Source organism: Plecotus auritus, assembly GCF_963455305.1.
Source record: "Plecotus auritus genome assembly, chromosome: 5".
Lineage (NCBI taxonomy): Eukaryota > Metazoa > Chordata > Mammalia > Chiroptera > Vespertilionidae > Plecotus > Plecotus auritus.
Genome location: NC_137776.1, coordinates 182,609,053 through 182,629,725, shown reverse-complemented (window position 1 = coordinate 182,629,725; position 20,673 = coordinate 182,609,053). Strand labels below are relative to the sequence as shown.

Here is a 20,673-nt window from a genome sequence, read left to right as displayed (position 1 = left end):
GCGCGGGGAGCTGGGCGCCACCTCTGCAGCGTGCTGCCGGCCCCGCCTGCCGCCCCTCCCCCACGGGGGCCCTTTCTTCGCAGCTGGCGGCCCAGGGCTGACAACAATGTGGAGAATCTCCGGCCAGGGCTGCGGAATGGACGGGGTTCTATTTATAAGCAGAGGGGCCGAACAATGGCGCAGTGGGTCCGACCTCCTGTGGGACTGGAAAACCTCAAGCCAGACCCGGGAAGAGCGCGCAGAGGAAGGAGGGGATTAGACGGCCGAGGGCACGCAGCCAGCTGCTTCCTCCAGACCTGATCCCCTCACCGGAAAGCTGGCAGGCCCATCTGTGCGTGGGGCGTGCCCACCCCACATCGCTACACACTCAGCCTCTGCCCCTCCCTCCTGGGGTTGCGGTTTAGACAGACGATGACCACGTACAAGGCTGGAGCCAGCAGGGTGGGGGCAAAAGATACACCATGGGCGGAACGTTTGCTGTGGTCCACGTCCAAGGTCGGCTCCCTTTCACGGGGTAGACGGGACAGCTGTGGTGGAGGGCTCAGCAGGGTCCCTGTGCCAGTGGCCCGGTATTTCTTCTAAGACGAATGACGACCTTGGGGAAGCGGGGTGGCCAGCCTAGCTGAGGGCAGGGGTGTGGCACAGCCCGGGCTCCCTCTGGCTCCACCACTACCTGGCTCGAGACTCAGCAAACCACTCATTCTCTCAGCCTCCCGTTCTCGCGGGTAGGCGTGGCTATGGCATCTCGCTTGTAGGTTGAATGTGAAAATGTCCGAGAAGCACTTAGGATGGACAGTATCTGGCACAAAGGGGACCTGATGAACCACCACTACTGTAATCGAACACGCAGGCTACGGTGTGACCACGGCCGTGACTGAAGTCAGCCCCCAGATACGCAGATTCCCAACTGAGGATCAAAAACACGGCTGACCTAGCCCTGGCCGGTGTGGCTCAGTGGATAGAGCGTCAGCCTGCAGACTGAAGGGTCCCAGGTTTGATTCCGGCCAGGGGCACACGCCTGGGTTGTGGGCTCTATCCCCAATGGTGTGCAGGAGGCAGCCAATCGGTGGTTCTCTCTCATCATTGATGTTTCTATCTCTCTATCCCTCTCTTTTCCTCTCTAAAATCCATCAAAATATATTAAAAACAAAACAAAACACGGCTGACCTGTACACGGTAGGGATAGCGTGGGCCACTGGAATCCGCGTGAGTGGACCCGCGCTGCCCAAGGGTGGACGGGACAGGGAGGTTGTGCTCGACACAGCCTGCGGGGAGTACGCGGTGCTTCTGCGCAGCGACCCCGGTGACGAGCCGTTCCCAGAATGCGTCCCGAGGAGCCGGGTGCCAGCAGGACGGTTCCAAGGTCAGAGCGATCGGAAACGGCAGCACCCTCCCGTCACTGATTACGAGGCACACGGGAATATTAGACTCTAAGGAGTCTTCAGTAAAGAGCCATTCATTTTTGTTCTGTCCGTTCTTTCCCCAACTTATGTGACCAGGGAGCCCGTTGGTTCTGGCTCAGAATAAACTCCCGTAGGAAACACTGAAGATAGCCGGGGTTAGGGCTCAAACGACCTCAGGCCAACTGCTCTGTCCACGCGTGAGCGATGAAGGAACCGGGGTGAGGACAGGAGGGAGCGCAGCAGGAACGAGGAGTGTAAGAACCAGCAGATGCTGACAGCACCAGGCAGGTGTCCGTGCGGAACTGTGGACGGGAGCCCACGAGCTGATGAAACTGGGGGGGGGGGAGGGGGCCGGGAGAAAGGACTGGGAGCCAGGCTGGCGGACTCAGGGTCACTCCTCCCCCACAGTCCTGTCCCAAAGGACGAGGCTGACCGGGGGGGCACCTCCCAGGAGGCCTGCAGAGCTGTCTGAAGGGCAGCAGGGGACAGCCCACCTGGGCCTTCACCTGTTCTTGAGCAGGTGCCCGAAGAGCAGCTGAAGGGAAACTGTGTCCCACTTACAGTTTCAGGAAGGTCCTTCCCTGGGTTAGTGGCAAAATAATTATGTCCCTGGGCGTCCGACTCTCAGATACGGGGGACAGAGTCACAGTGACTGTGGTCAAGGCCTCACAGTGTGGCTCCGGACCATCTGCAAAGCTGGTCACACACACAGTTTCGAGGGCCCCACCCAGTGCCACTGAATCAGAATCCCAGACGTGAGCGCTGCTGCGTCAGCGCTTCGGCCAGGGCTGACCCCTCACCACCGGGCTCTGTGTTGGACAAGGGGCCCACCACCAGGTGGAAGATGCCCCCCAAGGGCTGTTTACCCCGGATGCAGGGCAAGGTCCTGTGAGAACCCACACACGTGGGGCCAGATGCTCACCTTGCCCATCCTCACCCTCACCCTCACCCCGCAGGGCCGTGTTCCAGTCTCCATTTCACCCGAAGGAAAAGCCCTCACAGGAGGCCCAGGGCCTGGTTCTGGTCTCAGAGCCACGGAGGGCAGGGTCCGCGGCAGCTGCACGCCCTTTCCAGAGAGCCTGACCTGAACCGCCTCTGGAGGCTGCCAGACGCACAGAGCAGAACTAGGGCGCAGAAAGCAGAACTGAAGGCGTGCAGCAGGCCAACCGGGCGGCCGGGCCGGGCCAAGGGGACCGCCCTCAGGTGCATCAGCAGGAAGGGGACGTGACCACGCCCATGTGTCACGTGGCTCTTCCTGTGCCTGGGAAACCCGGTTCCTGGCCTGTCACTGCTGCCATCAGAGGCACTGATTATGAACACAACGTTCACATCTAGAAAAGCCGAGCAAGACCACCAGCTCATTAAACCACCCCCTTCCTTCCTGCCTTTCCCAAGTTACTCAAGGGACACAGCGGAGCCAACTGTGACTGCGGCCCTGAGAGCTGGGGTGGGGCAGCCTCCTGAGCAGCTGTGGTCCCTTCTCCTCACTGGGGCCCAGCCCCCACTCACCCCAGCCCTGGCCCCCCTCCCCCCGGGAAAGGCTCCCGCCCCACTGGCTTCTCCCAGGGCAGGCTGGAGCCACAGCGCACTCCCAGCCCACCCCCGGAAGCTGGGTGTCAGGGGCTGCCCGCTGGCTGCGCTCGGAGATGACCTCTGCCACCTGCCAGTGGAATCGACCCCAAAAAGGAATGGAGAGGGCTCCCACGCCAGCACCGCATTCCCCGCCGACGGTGCGTGCTGGGCGTTATCGGCCGCGCACAGCTGATAACGGCCTGTGGAGCGCTGCCACATGCCACCTCGATGGAGGATTAAGGCAGAGAATTTGAGGTCAAGGGTTTAGGCCGAACCAGCTTCTATTTATAAAAAAGCGCCTCCGGGGGAACAGATGGGCGGAGACTGGCTCGGTCTGCGTGTCCGTCGACAGGATGACACAGGCGCCCTTTCAGCGAGGCCTCATCCTGAGCTGCCCGTCAAACTCGAGTCCCTCTGTCTCAGGACGGCTCCTGTGTAGACCAGGGAGGTCCACGTGCAGGAACAGCCCGTGCCTGGCTGTGCGCGACCCGGGCACTGCCCCCTGCTCCGTGGCTGCGGGGCCTCATGAGAACGGGGGTGGGGGGTGGGGGTGGCGGGCAGACCGCACTCGTGGCTGCGTCCCCTGGGGCCGTGGGCGCACCGCACTCCTCTGCGGTGGAGCAGCCTGCACTCGGCGCCCAGTGCCATCATGGGGTCAGATCACGGCACGGCAGAGCGGGACCAGAGCTAGGCTGCGGCTCCCGGGTCTCGGTGAGCCCCTCCTTCCCCCGCGTGCACAGTGTTAGTGAAACACTTCAGCGTTTTAGTTTCCCAGCGCCTGAGATGAAACACCGACCCTGCTAACGACCCTGCTAACGACCGCAGCTGAAGCGCGGCCATGCTCTGGGCGGACAGATAACGGAACCCCACCCCTACTTGGGCTGTGAGGGGCCCTTGTCAGCCGCTGCAATATTGCCGCCTAAGAAAGGAAACAGTGCAGACCTGAGACCCGCCCAGGCGCTGCAGACACTGACACTCCGCTGTGACAGGAAGCAGCACGTCTTCTCGACCCCGGGCCTGCGCAGGGTCACCGCACTGTGGTTAACTGTGGGCCAGCGTGTGGACCAATGTCACCGTCACTTACGGAGATAAGGGCTGTCTTCTCACTCACCCGCCTGCCTCTTCTCCGGAGCAGAAGACATCAGCTGTGGGACGCATGGCGCTAAGGGCCAAGGAGATGAGCTGGGCCCGCTCCAAGGACGGCCGCCGGCATCAGCGCCACTGGTCTGTTCCAGGTTTGCCTCCCGGCTACCTAACCTCTAAGGGGCTACGACCTCTTCCGAAACTCCGCTGACGCCTGCGCGAGCGAGCTTCTTCCCTGCCACCCGTCAGAAAGCTGGCACCGAGGGTCCGGATACCCACCAGCAAAAAGGACACAGAGAGGATACGAGTTATTGCCTGGGCAGGTGACCAGCGGCCGTCAGTCTCTTCCCTGTGCGGAGCCCTGGGTCTGAGCAGACGGGGAGATTGGCTGACAGCCGTGCTTGTCGTCGAAGACATCCCGCTGGCCAAGGGAAGGCGCACCGGTGTCTCCGAGCCACAGTAACCAGGAGACCTCTGTCCTTGGCTGTGACCTGAAAAACCCACTTACAGACCAGTGGGCGTGGCTCAGTGGTTGAGGGTCAACTTAGGATCCAGGAGGTCACGGCACATGCCCAGGTTGTGGGCTGGATCCCCCGTGGGGGGGCGGGCAGGAGGCAGCCGATCAATGATTCTCTCATCATTGATGTTTCTATCTTTCCCTCTCCCTTCCTCTTTGAAATCAATAAAAATATATTTTAAAAAACGAAAACAAAAACCCCCACTTACATTTTGTATGCAACCAAACCGAACAGTTTAATAACAGGAGCAGAGGGGGAACAAGCCACATGAAATAACAACCAAGCGCGTCGGCCGAGTTCCGTTTCTGCCTGCCTGGCTGTGCCAGCGAGAATGTCCGCTTTAAGGGCGGCTTCCGGCTGCTCAGTGACGAGGAGCTGAGAACGCCGATCCGGATCACAGAACCGAAAGGAGCCCGATGCCCACTCAGCTTCTCCAGCCACCAAAGCCCTGGACAGACCTGCAAGGAAGCGCCAGGGAGGCAGGTCAGCTTCCGGCACGCGATGGCCTGGGCCAAGTCCGGGCCCCGAGTTCTCACTGTCTTCCAGTTCTCCACAGAAGCAGAGCGATGGTCACACAGTAAGGCGAGCGGGCCTGGAACCCAGCCCTGCCTTCCCGGCTCTGCTGACCGGAAGCCCCCTCCCCTCCTGCACATGGCCCTGGACAAGGTGCGACCTGGCACCTCCTGCCACATCCCTGCCAAGATGGGCAGATTCACAAAAGCCCAAACCTGCTGCAGAGCCCATGCTTCCAGGATGAGCTTTTCAACAGGAGGCGTGCGCACACACAGCCAACATTGGTGGTCCAGTATTTCCCCAGGCCACACCCTTCCATCCTATTTAATGATTCGAAACCGGAGATACTTACGAGTTCGACGATCCAAAGCTGAACCCTGGAAAGATGGAAAGGGTGGAGTTAAAACCCATATACACTTGAAGGACAAAGGTGGACCCTCGGCCAGACCCCCTCGCTTCATCCCCACGGAACGCCTGCTGCAGGAAGGTGGGCTGGCTCGTTTCCCTAGGGCTCCTCCCTCCTCCCCACCCGGGTGGGCAGAGGGTCTCTGGTCGGGCCCCCTCACGTAGCCCCACCGTGACACACAGGCCCATTTCGTTAGGAAAGCGTGCTTTCTCTCCGTTCCCACCCCCTTGCTTCCTCTCCGTGCGGCCGGAGAAGCAGGACCGGGGTTTGGGCCTGGCTCTGCTGCTCGCTGCGGGCAAATGGCCCCGGAGTTCTGTGTCTTCGTCTGCACAACAGTAAGGACGCCGGCGTCTGAGCCGCAGTGAGGGACAGACAGGAGCGGAGCATGGCGCTCCTCTCCTGCAGCAGCAGGCGCTCACGAACAAAAGGCGTTTCGGGAGGTCTCTACACCTTGTTTTGTGTTTGCTGGCTTGGATTATTGAACCAATATCTAGTGAGATGATTATTGTCTTGCGTTCTCAAATCTTGAGAAATATGCGGTAAAAAATGGCACAATGTTACAAGACTACTTTAAACCTAGAAAACACGTTCTGAAAACCAAACCCCCCCACATCCTGCCCTTCAAGCACTTTCAGCTTTTACAACGCTGCGCCGAAAGCTGGGCAAACCACTCCTCTCTTTGGCGAGGGGTATCTGCTGTCGGCCTACCTCCTGTGCCCGATCCGAAGCCGGAGAAGCCCCCGCTCTGGGTCCCGAAGCCCGAAGTCTGCTGGGACAGCGACCCGAAGGTGGGCGCGTTCTGACCAGCGAGGGTGCCAAAGGATGTGGTGCTGCTGCTGCTGCCAAACCTGGGCCAGGGAGGAACCGACCATTAGCGCCGGCTGCCCCTGTGGCCGAGCCTCACGCAGCCTCGTGGTCTCAGGCTGCATGACACACGGATCAAGGGCGCGTGCCTGGTTGGCGCCAGCAGCCAGAGCCCAGAGCAACCACCTCTGCCTTGGGGAACAGCGACAGGCCCACGAGACGCAAGCCAGCGTGTCCAGCGTGTCCTGTGCCACTGTCTGGACACTGCAGGTCACGTGGAAATGAAGCAGTCTACGTTTTCTGCTCTTTCTGTCTTCAACAATTCTTCAATTTTATTCCACCATTTCAGCATTCCTCATTTATCGACACCCCCTGCCCTTTATTTGCCTGCTCCCTGGACCCTGACCTTGACCCTGTCTACTTCGCACGCCGGGGTGAGGTGTCACCTACACGCACGAGCAGCGTGGCCCTGTCCTTGCTGCCACTCCCGCCACGGAGAGGGCCTCTCTCAAACAGCAGCTCTTCCGATGTCTGTGGGGCCAGAGACCAGGGCCCGCACAGAGGGGACGGCAATGGCTCCTCGGGGATGTCACCCTGGAAACCTTCAGCCGGCCCCCGTTAGCCCTGCTCCGCACAGTGGCTCGGCCTGAGCTTGTGGGGTCCCTGGGTCCCCTCCCTGGGGGCTTACCCGAATCCTCCTGCGCTGGCAGCCGCAGTACCCTCTCCGAACACTTTGCCTCCCGTCGAGCCCAGAGGGCTTGTAAAGGCTGGGGCTGAACCGAATGCTGGCACCCCTCCAAACCCAGGGGATCCCCCAAAAGTAGGAGGGCTGCCAAACACTGGAGCAGCACCGAAGCCACCTGAGCAAAACAGAGGCAAACAAACAGAACAGGGAGGAAGAAGGAGACAGGAAGAGAAGACAATGAGCAGTGAGAAACCAAAGCAAAAGAGGAAGAAAAAGGGAAAATACATTAGAATCCAAACACGAAGAACTCCAGCAAAGGGCAACACCCCTCCTAGCAGCAAAATACCCATTAAACCCAAAGCGAACCCAGCCACCAAGCCACCTCCCTCCAGCTCGAGCAGAGGTGTGGGGTCCACGCGGGACAGCTCCCCGGAATTCTAAGAACCCCGCAGACCCCACATTTGTCTTGAGCGCCCCGGCCCCTCCCAGAGGTAAGCTGGGCCTGTCAGCTCCAAGTCTTGTCAAATCAGATCGCCACCCGGAACCAACTTGGTGCATTTCCGGGCCCTTCCCGCCTGGCTGCACTGTGAGACTCCTCACGGGAAAGCCATTCTCAACAACCCCGATGCCTGCCCCGCGGTCGGAGATGACAGACAGGTCATTACTCAGCACCGCAGGCGAGGCACAGCCTCAGGGAAGGAATGGGCGACAGACAGCCGAGGTGAGTGGCTCGGCGCGGGCGCTCAGCCAGGCCTTTTTATTTATTTACAGCTAATGGCTCTCCCGCCTCTCACCACTGTCTCTCTCTCTGTGTGCCCAGAAGAGTTTTTTAAATGCTTCCTCCCTGCGGTCAGGGACTCCTCCACAGAGCAGCACCCGCACTTCTTCCTGGGAGGCGGGCTGCCGCCCAGCTGTGCTCCCAGTGCCCAGCTGTGCTCCCGCGGCCGGCCAGCCCAGCAGAGCGAGCGTCCGCGCACGGCTCCCTTCGCAGGTCCCGGTCCGCTGCTCGGAACGCAGGCTGGCGGTCAGGCGTGCCAGAGCCGCTGGACGGGCCGAGATGCCCAGCAGCGGGAAGAGGACTGTCCTTCCTGACTGTCCTTTCTGCCCCAGCAGGGTCCCCAAACCCCGGGACACTGCTGAAATCCTTCTTGGCTATCCAGAGACCCTCGGTGAGAGTCTGTTGAATGAAATGAACAAAACAGTACAAAAACTGTGCCCTAAGGGGAAGGGAATGATGGTGGCCGAAGCTCAAGCAAGGCGCGGCTAGCCTGCGGGGAGCGGGGCTGCTTCCCGCCTCTTTCAGAAAGTGAAGCCCACAGCACATCTACCGAGAGGGCCAGCCTGGCCTTAACCCACCACAAGCCGCTGCTCCTGCACCGGGAGGACCGGCCAGCGGCAGGTCTAGCTCGCTGTTCTTTCCGACCCGTTACTCGCTGGTGGGCCATTGGTAGTGGCTGCACCACGGAGAAGAGACGTTTTGCTAAGGCTCACGTTTGGGTTAACATCCTGAATTTTAAAACCTCGAGTGAAATTCCAAGCTATGCTAATGGGCACTGCCGGGTTACAAATATAACGGACTGGAAAAGAAAAAGCGCTAAAACCCTGCCGCTGAATTATTTAGGACTGACCACAGATCCAGTTACACTCCCTTCCTAGACACCCTGCTGGGCTGGGGCTAGTGCCTTGCACTCCACGTTATGCCGGCTTCTTGGTGGAAGGCGAGTGAAAAATGAGAAGTCACAATGATACAGAAAGTGAACTGCAGGGGGAGAGGAGGAGATGGAAACACACACCACACACCCCCACAAGCGCACCAACGTCCCCACGCCTGGTCACAGCTAAGGGAAACAGGAAGAGAAGAGTCTTTCTGGTCTTATTTCTGAAGATTGACTCGCGGGGTTTGATTTTATTGGTTGCCTTATTTTCACGATTTTCTTCCCCCGAAGAAACAGACATGTGCTAGTCATCAAGGACACTGAACTATCTGGTGTACTGAGGGCCCTTCACGTGCCAGCTGATGTAGACAGTCTGCTTTAATCCACCCCCAAACCCTGGAATCCTACTCCCCAGGTGAGCAAACAGGCTGTGAAGATATGTCCTGCGTCTGAGTCCAGCCGGCAGGTAAATGGTGCAGCTGGGACTAGAACAAGGCTGAGTGACTCCAAGATCACCTAGCATCTAACCAGTACGTGAGCCCCCTCCCTCACTGCCACTATCCCAGCAACCTGGCAGGGGAGCAGCGGGGTGAGCCCCATGGACCCGGGCAGCCGGTCATTTTCAGCCTTCAGGAGGATGGGCACTTTTGGAATTTTTCAGAGATGCCTCCGAACCAGCATCAAGTCCCTCTTAGAGAGGAAGGCTGGCTCCTTGGCAGAAAGCAGCCTTGCTGATGCTCGGAGGCACCGCTCCTACAGAAGCAGCTCCCTGAAATGGACGCGAGCTCCCGGCGTCCCGAAGCAGGAGAGCAGGCTTTCCCCACCGCACTTTCCCCTCCTGGGCACTCGCTCATTCATCTCAGGTATTTGCCAGGTGGCTTTCTCTGTTCCAGTCCTCGAACTAGGTGGTTTCATGGGGCAAAAAATCAAGTAGAAAAAATATTATGAAAGGGAGGTACATTTCCTTTAAGATTGAAAAATTAAAAGCATCAGATTTTCTAATCAACAACCTGATCCCAGGATAAGGCACAATATATAAGAAAACACACCAAAGAAAACATTATCTGGTTCCTTGAAAATAGTCTTGCTAATTAATGAACTAAAATATCGTAGTCAAATAGTGTTTGCCTGGTTAACGAGGAACGAGTTTGTAGCCCTTTCATTTTAAAATCATTCACTGGCCCTAACCGGTTTGGCTCAGTGGATAGAGCGTCGGCCTGGGGACTGAGAGGTCCCAGGTTCGATTCTGGTCAAGGGCATGTGTCTTGGTTGTGGGCACATCCCCAGTAGGAGGTGTGCAGGAGGCAGCTGATCGATGTTTCTAACTCTCTATCCCTCTCCCTTCCTCTTTGTAAAAAAAATCAATAAAATATATTAAAAATAAAATAAAATAATTCACTGCCGCGAAGGTTGGGGCAAAAGAGAGCGGCAATGCCCATTTCTCGTCCACTTCAAAATCTAGGAAAAGAGCACCCAAAACTGGCCACCAGAGGCAAACCTGCCGGCCACAGGCCTGAGCAAAGGTGCGCAGTGCATTTGGGAACCACAGCAACTGTGCTCCAAGCGGCGGATTCCAGATGCTAATGGGGGCGGTCCTGTGTCAGAGCCACCTACACATCTGCTCCCCAGGTGGGATCCTGAGCCACCTACACATCTGCTCCCCAGGTGGGATCCTGAGCCACCTACACATCCGGTCCTCAGGTGGGATCCTGAGCCACCTACACATCCGGTCCCCAGGTGGGATCCTGAGCCACCTACACATCCGGTCCCCAGGTGGGATCCTGAGCCACCTACGCATCCGGTCCCCAGGTGGGATCCTGAGCCACCTACACATCCGGTCCCCAGGTGGGATCCTGAGACACCTACGCATCCGGTCCCCAGGTGGGATCCTGAGCCACCTACGCATCCGGTCCTCAGGTGGGATCCTGAGCCACCTACACATCCGGTCCCCAGGTGGGATCCTGAGCCACCTACGCATCCGGTCCTCAGGTGGGATCCTGAGCCACCTACACATCCGGTCCCCAGGTGGGATCCTGAGCCACCTACACATCCGGTCCCCAGGTGGGATCCTGAGCCACCTACGCATCCGGTCCCCAGGTGGGATCCTGAGCCACCTACGCATCCGGTCCCCAGGTGGGATCCTGAGCCACCTACGCATCCGGTCCCCAGGTGGGATCCTGAGCCACCTACGCATCCGGTCCCCAGGTGGGATCCTGAGCCACCTACGCATCCGGTCCCCAGGTGGGATCCTGAGCCACCTACGCATCTGCTCCCCTGGTGGGATCCTGAGCCACCTACGCATCTGCTCCCCAGGGGATCCTGAGCCACCTACACATCTGCTCCCCTGGTGGGATCCTGAGCCACCTACGCATCCGGTCCCCAGGCGGGATCCTGAGCCACCTACGCATCCGGTCCCCAGGTGGGATCCTGAGCCACCTACACATCCGGTCCCCAGGTGGGATCCTGAGACACCTACGCATCCGGTCCCCAGGTGGGATCCTGAGACACCTACGCATCCGGTCCTCAGGTGGGATCCTGAGCCACCTACGCATCCGGTCCCCAGGTGGGATCCTGAGCCACCTACGCATCCGGTCCCCAGGTGGGATCCTGAGCCACCTACGCATCCGGTCCCCAGGTGGGATCCTGAGCCACCTACACATCCGGTCCCCAGGTGGGATCCTGAGCCACCTACGCATCCGGTCCCCAGGTGGGATCCTGAGCCACCTACGCATCCGGTCCCCAGGTGGGATCCTGAGCCACCTACGCATCCGGTCCCCAGGTGGGATCCTGAGCCACCTACACATCCGGTCCCCAGGTGGGATCCTGAGCCACCTACGCATCCGGTCCCCAGGTGGGATCCTGAGCCACCTACGCATCTGCTCCCCTGGTGGGATCCTGAGCCACCTACACATCTGCTCCCCTGGTGGGATCCTGAGCCACCTACACATCTGCTCCCCTGGTGGGATCCTGAGCCACCTACACATCCGGTCCCCAGGTGGGATCCTGAGCCACCTACACATCCGGTCCCCAGGTGGGATCCTGAGCCACCTACGCATCCGGTCCCCAGGTGGGATCCTGAGCCACCTACACATCTGCTCCCCTGGTGGGATCCTGAGCCACCTACACATCTGCTCCCCTGGTGGGATCCTGAGCCACCTACACATCTGCTCCCCTGGTGGGATCCTGAGCCACCTACACATCTGCTCCCCAGGTGGGATCCTGAGCCACCTACACATCCGGTCCCCAGGTGGGATCCTGAGCCACCTACGCATCTGGTCCCCAGGTGGGATCCTGAGCCACCTACACATCCGGTCCCCAGGGGATCCTGAGCCACCTACACATCCGGTCCCCAGGTGGGATCCTGAGCCACCTACACATCCGGTCCCCAGGTGGGATCCTGAGCCACCTACACATCCGGTCCCCAGGTGGGATCCTGAGCCACCTACACATCCGGTCCCCAGGTGGGATCCTGAGCCACCTACACATCCGGTCCCCTGGTGGGATCCTGAGCCACCTACACATCTGGTCCCCAGGGGATCCTGAGCCACCTACACATCTGCTCCCCAGGTGGGATCCTGAGCCACCTACACATCTGGTCCCCAGGTGGGACCTTCCCCTGGCACTAGCGGAATTTCAGTCTCCCACACATCCGAGCAAGGGAGTGTCTTGCCGCTCACCCCTGGGAGTCTGCTTGAAGGAACCACTTTCTCAGCAAACATCCCTCCTCTGCTTTGTGCCTTAAAACAGATCCTTTCACACAACTGTCCATGCAACAGGGGCAGGAAGGCAGACCCATGCAGATCCCAGAGACAGAAAGAGGACAGAGGAGGCAGCTGACAGAAACGAAGTATGTTTTTGTGTCTAAATATACAATGGTCTTTAAAAATTTGACTTCTAGATGTAATGCATGATTATACAAAGTCACCATTCACAAAAGTACACTGTAAAAGTAATGCTGGGGTAAGAAGTAGTGCTAGCAATGTTCTTCATTCTCGATTACATGGGTATTTTCCAACTGTGAAAATTAACTTATGATATGTGAATATTTGAAGTTATATATGTACATGTACTGTACTAGTGTATCTAATGTATTTGTTTATTATACTCAATTAAAAACAAAAAAAAAGTGACTTGGGAAAGAAGGCAAAATGATACAGACAGAAGTTACATAGTCTGTTCGGCCTGCGACAGGCAACAGGCTCCGAGCAAATGCGCGACTCGGGACACTTTCATGTTTACGTTTTAGTGATCGCTTTCTTCTATGTCCCCTTACTCTGGTCATCCTGCACTTGCTACATGTTTACGTTTTCTTCCCTAGGAAGACTAAGTTCTCTTAAGGGTTAGATAATATGCATTCTGTGCTTTTTAACATTTCTCAGGAGACCTAGGACAGTGTGAGGAACACAGTGATGCTCAGTGAAAATAAAAATAAAGTGGGAGTCACTTCATCCATGCTCCCATCCTACTCCCTCGGGAACCACTCTAGAGAGAGCTCCCTCCTGCCTGCATCTATGCATCTGAGCTCGTGCCACTCCGCCTCCGCGGGCAGGACCGCGGTACCTGTCTTATTCGGAGAGGAGAACCCGAAGCCTTGGGACGCCACGCTTCCTCCTCCAGCGCTGAAGGTGCCAGCAGGTTTCTGCTCTCCGAACGACGAGCTGGCAAAGCCACCGAACGTCTTGGCCCCACTGTTTCCGAATAGGCTAGAGGTGTCTGAAGAAATGAGAGACACATGTGAGGGAGGTCAGATGGAGGAGAACGTCCTCAATTACTTCTCAACAGAGACGGCAGGAACCTCAGCTGGGTGTTTTGGGAGAAGGGAGGAAGTGACCGGGAGCGATGATTCAGGGAGCTGAGCTGAAGAGCAATGGACGCCTTCTCCGATTTGCATGGGTCCTGAAGCCAGATTTAATTCCACGGTGTCCCGGCTCAGGATTTCCCGATGCAGTTCTCCGGCCCAGACACTCATCTGCGCTCCCGCAGGTCCTGGCCCGTCTGCCCACGGGGACCAACAGTGCGTTCTCACGCCAGAATGCCACTGAGCAAATCCAAACCAAGCACATGGCTCCAGGCAGCTTTTACAGTCAAGTCTGGCATGCTGGCTGCTGCCCAGTCTGCCCAGAGAACGGCGGACAAACAAAACCCCCGGGGCTCCGACCTCTGATCTGACGGGAGCCAGGGATGTTCGGAGACCGGAAAAGAGGCCCGCAGACTTCCAGTCTGATTTCCTCTTTTTCAGAAGTTCAGCTAAGCTCCAGATGCATATCTAGTGGGTCACTCCTTCAAACACACATCGAGTCTGCTCCAACAATGAAAGGGACTAACTACTAAAACCAAGATGGGTGAGCAGTATTTCTTCTATTCCCCAGCACGTATAGACGGGTGTTCATTAAAATGAGTTTGTGCCCTAGCCGGTTTGGCTCAGTGAACAGAGCATTGACCTGCAGACCAAAGGGTCCTGGGTTCTATTCCAGTCAAGGGCATGCACCTCGGTTATAGGCTCCTCCCCTGCCTGGTCCCTGGTTGGAACTCGTGCAGGAGGCAACCAATCGATGTGTTTTTCTCGATCAATGGGAAAAATACCCTCGGGTGAGGATTAAAAAAAATCTATATATATAAAAGCCAAGCGACCGGAATGGCGCAATGACCGGTCACTATGACACACTGTGGTGGCCAACCAGCTGGATGGGGTCGATCGGCATCCCCCAACCTCCCGCGCCCCCCCCCGCTGCCCCCACCGCTGGCCCACCTCTCGTGTGCCCTCCCCGCCACCAGCCAGGCCCCGAATGGCCCCCAGGGGACGGGATGGCCGGACCCCACCCGTGCACAAATTTGTGCACCGGGCCTCCAGTAAAAAATAAAATAAAATGAGTTTGTATCCGCAGAAGGAGAAGCTATCCTGAAATGGGGTCGATGCCCAAAGGCAGAGGCATAAATAGGCTGCAATGACAAGCTCTGGGCGGGTAAAGGAGAGCCGAGTCCATGCCGCCACGTGAGAAGTACAAACGGCTGCACGCCGCCAGGCTTCCCTGTCAGGTGCTCAGTGAAGGTGATGGAAGGGAGGGGGTGGAGGGGAGTCACTCAACTCAACGTCAGCTGCCTAAAGGGGCCGTCCACCACTAACCTGTCAATCCAAGGCCCCATCCCGCTCTGCTGTCGATCCCACCGTGTGAGATGCGACCGTTAATGCTTCAAGTGTAAGGAAGTGAGCAGCCTTACCTCAGGGTCATGGCCACCTCAAATTTCCAGGCACCAATAACCGCCTCAGACCATGTGGTCCCTGGCTCTCTGAAACGGCAGGGACAGTTTGAGAGCTGGGCCCGGACAGTGGGAGTGGCTGACCCTGGCGTGGGGTATAAGGGTTATTTATCCCTGCGGACGGCCCCTCGCACAGTCTGACCCTTCCCGCGGTGAGCTAAGGGGAGGTCACCTTTGACCCCTTCAGTGGTAGTCCATTTGACACTGGAGACGGAAACGGGCGTCTCAGTCTTTCCCCTAAGTTAGCGTTTCAAGAACAGGGGACTGCCATTTTCCGCCTTCGTGCTAACGATGCAAAATGTCAAACAGCAAACAAATACACATGCAAGGTTAGGGGCTGGATCTCCCCTAGAGCAACTCAAAATAGAGGTGAAATGACTTCACTGGGACAATGTTGGGAGACAAAGTCCCGAGAGGCCAGAGCATTCAGCTGTGTTTGGGCTTCTTTATCCCTCCGTCTCCTCAGGAGTCCTTTGTCTGTAAGTTGTTCCTAGCACATTATAATGGAACAGGCACGCGTTCTGCATTCCCATCTGGCTTAGAGTACCTCAGAGCTATGATGCTGGGCAAGGACTGAATTTTCCTGAGCCCCCGTCCCGCACACAGAAAACGGGGACAGCAGCTGTGAACACACAGAGCTGCGGTGGAGTTAGAGGTGGTGTGCGTAGGGCACCTTGTCCGGCCCGTGCGAGGTCCTCAGGAAATACCACTTCCCGCCTCTAACTCTTCCCCCTGCCACACCCAGTCGTGGCCAATACAACGAGACGGAACAGGCCAGCTGCGGAACGTGAAACCCTCCCATTTGGCGAAGGTAACGAGAACGCGACCGCGCACGGTGTAGCAGCTGCCATTTGCAGCCTCAAAAGGAGCCCAGCGTGGGGAAGCTCTTTAAGCTGCTCTGAAACAACGTGGCGGCACCCCCGTCTGCTACTGCTTCTGTGGTCTGCGTGTCTCTCCGCTGTCTCCTATGGCTCCCAAATTAGAGTCTCTAGTTATTGAAAATGTGGTAGAGGCTCTCTTGGTTGTTGGACAGTGTTTCACTCTAAGATTCCTGCGAGGAAGCTAGCCAGTAAGAAGAAAACTGGTCTCCGTGGAGCCACTGGACGGCCAGCCGGAGGGGAGGAGCAGGCGAGGGCAAGGCAGTGCAGGTGAAGCGGGCGTCTGCTCTGAGCCCCGCCCCCCGCTGCGGGCACACCCATCCTCACTGGTCTTTGATTTGGCAAAAATACTAGCATCACCTAACATCACCAAGTAAATATCACCGCACGGCGGTCTCGTCCACTCGGCAGGGCTCCAGGCCCTCACGAGGACAACCCACACTGAGATGAGAAAGGGACTGAAGCAGCACCCGCCCAGGACACTTTTCAGGGCGTTTTCTTAAGAGACAGTTGTGCAGGGAGCCTTGTGAGCCCAACAGATTCTCATCCGCTGGCTTCTTCATCCTCACGGGAGCCTCCCAGGCCCCGGACAGAAAGGAAGGTGCCGAGGACGGCGCCATCCATGTCCTCAGACATACTCGGGAGGCAGCAGGTCCTTCCAGGCAACAAGCCGCTGTGGTGTGGACGGAAACGACCCCAGGGGTTCAGCGTGCCTTGGAACTGTGGCTGGGGAACACAGGAAGAAACCTGTACAGCGCGCGGGCCTCTGCATGCGGTGCTCACAGCTGTCCTTCTCAGTCAGCGCGTAGTTCCAGTCTCTCCTGAGGGCTGAGCCTCAGTGTCACAGAGGGAACTGCCGGAAGCTCGATGTGTGCTCAGATAACGTGTCTGCAAAGGGAATGTGTAATGCCAGGAGCAACGAGCACACCCGGGAGGGCTGACGTCACACTGCCAGGCCAGCAAGGTCCCAGGAGGAACGTGATGGAGGAGAGCCCTGGAAACACATCTAGACTGAACTCTGGCCATGCCACTGTGACCTCCCTAAGTCCGCATCCAAAATGGGGCGGCCGCATCTAGGAGTACTGTTGTAAGAAGTGATCAGACCAGAGACACAGGAGGTGATCAATAAAGGTCACTTCCCTTCTGCTCCACGTCTCGTCAAGGAACAGAACACGAGGGCCCCAGGATTCCGACAGGGAGTCACTGCGGGCCCCTGTGACCCTGAGGCCACGCTGCCCACAGAAAGAGACTTACATTCACCCTTAAAGGATGGGCAGGTTCAGGTGCGTGGAGGGAGTAGCAGAGAGGATGTGTTGGGGGAACTGAATCAAAGTCAGAAAAGTATGTTGGGGCTCTGGCCGGATAGCTCAGTTAATTAGAGCATCATCCTGATATGCCAAGGCTATGGGTTTGATCCCCCGTCAGGGCACACACAAGAAGCAACCAATGAATGCATGATTAAGTGGAACAACAAATCACTCTCTCAAAAAAAAAAAATCAATTAAAAAAAATTTTAAGAAAAAAGCAAAGCACGTTGGAGCCAGCTCAAGGAGCCTGAAGTTCAGCCTAAGGTTTTATGCTATCGTCAGTGGGATCTGCCCAAGGGTTTGAGGAGGGATAGTGGCAAAATAAAAGCAGAATCTTAAGCCACCGTCTCTGGTGAGGCTTTCCAGACCCCAGCGGGGGAGACTGGAAGCAGGGGAGTTTGGAGACTGCTGTAATACCCAGGCCGATGGGGACCACACCCCGCAGTGACAGAGACCGGAGGGAAGGGAAAGGGCTGTTTGAGAGGCAGGAGAAGCCGGACTGCCGTCCACAGCTCAGGGAAGAAGTGGTGCTCAGCAGTGTCCAGTGTGGCAGTCACCCAAGGAGAGAGGCCGCCCAGGCGATCTGCGGCAGCTTTCTTAGTTCTGGGGCCTCTTGTCCTGTAGGCGACAGAGGCTCCTGTCTCCATCACCATCACGTCCCACACTTAGTTTTTAAAACAAACAAAAAAAAGGTTAAGTCGTTCCTGTACCCTTTCAGAGGCACTTCAGTTTCCCCGAGGCATACAAATCAACTGCTGGGGACAACTGCCCACGCTCAGGAGATGAAGACCAGCAGGTGTCTGGGACCAAGAATAGATGCGCTTATTTTAAACCAGAATTACAGAATTAGAAACACGGCGTGCCAGTGAACAACAGGCTGGGGGAGCCACCATCCAGTGTGCGCTGTAAACAAACACGCCTGCTGTCGCTGAGCGTGGGGCCGGGGAGAGGTTGCCCAGCGGGCTCTCCTGAGCCGGCCCAGCCCCCAGGGAGAAGGCAATCCTTTGACAGGTAAGAGCTGTGGCACTGAGAGAGGAATCAGCCAGAAGGAAAGGGATTTTTACAAGGATCCGCCCCGCCTACATTTTAACAAAATAGGCTAGTAACACAATCTCGCAGGGGATAACCTACCGGGGGTAAACCCACATTTCTAACCAGCATGTTACCAAGCGCCTGTTCTGTGCCAGAGGCTGTTTGGCACGTTGTGTAAGATGTAGCTGAAGTCCAGACCTGCCACTTCCTGGCTTTGTGACAAAATAAACTGGCAAGTGTGGCTCAGGGGTTGAGTGTCGACCTATGAACCAGGAGGTCACGGTTCAATTCCTGGTCAGGGCACAGGCCCGGGCTGAGGGCTTGATCCCCAGTGGGGAGTGTGCAGGAAGCGGCCGATCGATGATTCTCTCTCATCAGTGATATTTCTGTCTCCCTCTCCCTTCCTCTCTGAAATCAATGGAAATATATTTAAAAAACAAAGAAAGCACTGAACCACTCTGAGCCTGTTCTGATTGGGAAAGGGAGAGAGCCGTGCAGGGACTGTGCTTTCAGTCTGCAGGGAGCCCTGAGCTCTGCCGACAGCTGGGGAAGGGGGGAAACAGCCAGGTGTGGCTCCGGTTCCGACCCCCGCTTCTGAGCAAGCTAGTTTCATCTCTCTTGTAAGTCAGGATTCTGCGTACGAGTTCATCTGCAAAGTCAGTTTTTGAAAACTACTAGACTCGATTTCTAAAAGCCCTTCATCCTAGGATTCTACGTTCTTCCTGGCAGACTGCAGGCTGCAGAACCAAACCTCCAATGACATAATGTTACAGATGAAGAGGCACGTGTCTCTTGTCCATGATCTCTCTTTTTATACTCCCAGTCGGACAGTGACCTCAAAATAACAGACCTGGGAGTCCAGGGAACTCGGGAGTTTTGTTTTAGCTTCAGGAGCTGATAGCACGGAGGAAGGATCTGTTCTGTCCGTGGGGCATGCGCTCTCGGTTCACAGAGGAGCCTTCTGTGTAGCATATTGCATGAGCGAAGCTAAGACTAAGAGGACAGGGTCCCAACCTCCCCTCAGCCCCATCAGCAGCAGGATATATACATATATTTAAAGATTTAAACAAATACATTTCTTTCATTTCCAACCATGAAGAGACAGATCAATAAAGTGCTTTAGCAATGAGCTGGAGAAGAAAGTGCCAGCAGAGAGATGCGGCTTCACTTGAAATAAGACCAAGAAGTAACGAAGGCTCCACTGTCAGGCGACACTTCTGACAGCAGCTGGATTTAGAGTCAATTCAGAGTGGGACACAAATGAAGACCCAGACGTGCCCCGCCCCCAGCGTGCTCGGCCGCTCGCACTGAGGCCTGTCTGCCCGCATCCATCCCAAGTCATTTCAATCTAATTCATTTCAACCCTCTCCCTGCAGCTCTAATGTCTTTCCATGCTTATATAGGACATGTCATTAAGAAACTAAAAATAAAAACCAAAATCCAACAGATCACACTGCCTTGGGGTAGATATTTTACACTTGATCTTAGGCAAAAGGCCGAGAAGCGATGGGGGGGGGGTAGGTATTTTAAACGGTCCTTCTAGGCCTTTCTGTCCTATACTTGTCAGCGAAGCGTTGATAACCATGAGGATGGCAGTGGCATTCGGGATGGAGGGGTTGGGAGAACTTTCTCCACTTACTTGGGGTGGCTGTGGATCCGAAGCCCCCGCTGGCCGAGCTGAATGGGTTTTTGTTGGCTGCGTCCTGGCTGGGTTTCCCTCCAAGGCCACTGAAGAAACCTCCCCCTCTTCCAGCGCTGCCAGACCCAAACACGCTGCCACTGGAGGACGGTGACGGCTGAAAAATAAAAGGGGCAGGAAGCAGCAGGGTGAGAGGTCACTGAGCGGCAGGCCACGTCCGCGGACAGGAGGCGCGCACAGCCGGCACGAACGGAAAAGCAGCAGAGGTCTGATTAGTTCTGGTGCGGATGCTCTCGCCACCACAGAGAAGCTGGGCTCGGCTCTGGCACAGGGCCTTCCTGCACATCCAAGTGCTCAGCTAGCCCACACTCGCGGGCCCCTGAAAACATGACTTATGCTGGGTGGGAACTTTATATGTATACACATGTATTTACTGGTTGATTTCAGAGAGAGGAAGGAAGAGGGAGAGAGAGACAAAAACATCAATGATCCGAGAATCACCGATCGGCTGCCTCCTGCAGGCCCACAACCTGGGCATGTGCCTGTGCCCTGTGCCCTGACCGGGAATCAAACTGGAACCTCTTGGTTCGTAGGTCGACACTTAACCACTGAGCCACGCCGGCCGGGCTGGTGGGAACTTTAAAGGTCTCTGCTGACACGATGCCAGAGGCAGGAACGCCACCCCTCAAGCGTTCCTCCACGTGAAAAGGCGTAGAAACGTTCCTAGGCTATCCTGGGCACCTCTTACTCCGATTCCTCTCGTGTTTGGCGGAACGCGTCAGCAACTGCTGCTCAGTGACTGTGCTGCCTTTTCTCCCAGTACGAGCACTTGCATTTCATAATGACTTCCCCAGGCCTGCAGAGACAGGCTCAAATTAGCTCCATTGTTGAAATGACGACCACAGCTGAATTCCGTCCAA

General features: G+C 56.8%; 1 protein-coding gene across 5 annotated transcripts in view; it reads right to left on the bottom strand.

The window, feature by feature from the left end:
* Positions 1–4,782: 4,782 nt before the first annotated feature.
* Positions 4,783–20,673, bottom strand: part of NUP214 (nucleoporin 214) — an 81,213-nt gene continuing 65,322 nt past the window's right edge. For all 5 annotated transcript variants that reach the window (XM_080670888.1, XM_080670891.1, XM_080670889.1 and 2 more), the window contains 6 exons: positions 19,754–19,910; positions 13,200–13,352; positions 6,988–7,159; positions 6,204–6,343; positions 5,442–5,466; positions 4,783–5,034 (listed from right to left, as the gene is read on the bottom strand). In XM_080670888.1, the coding sequence (XP_080527014.1) occupies positions 5,001–5,034; positions 5,442–5,466; positions 6,204–6,343; positions 6,988–7,159; positions 13,200–13,352; positions 19,754–19,910 (681 nt within the window). In that variant the 3' untranslated portion in view covers positions 4,783–5,000. The remainder of the gene's footprint in view (positions 5,035–5,441; positions 5,467–6,203; positions 6,344–6,987; positions 7,160–13,199; positions 13,353–19,753; positions 19,911–20,673) is intronic.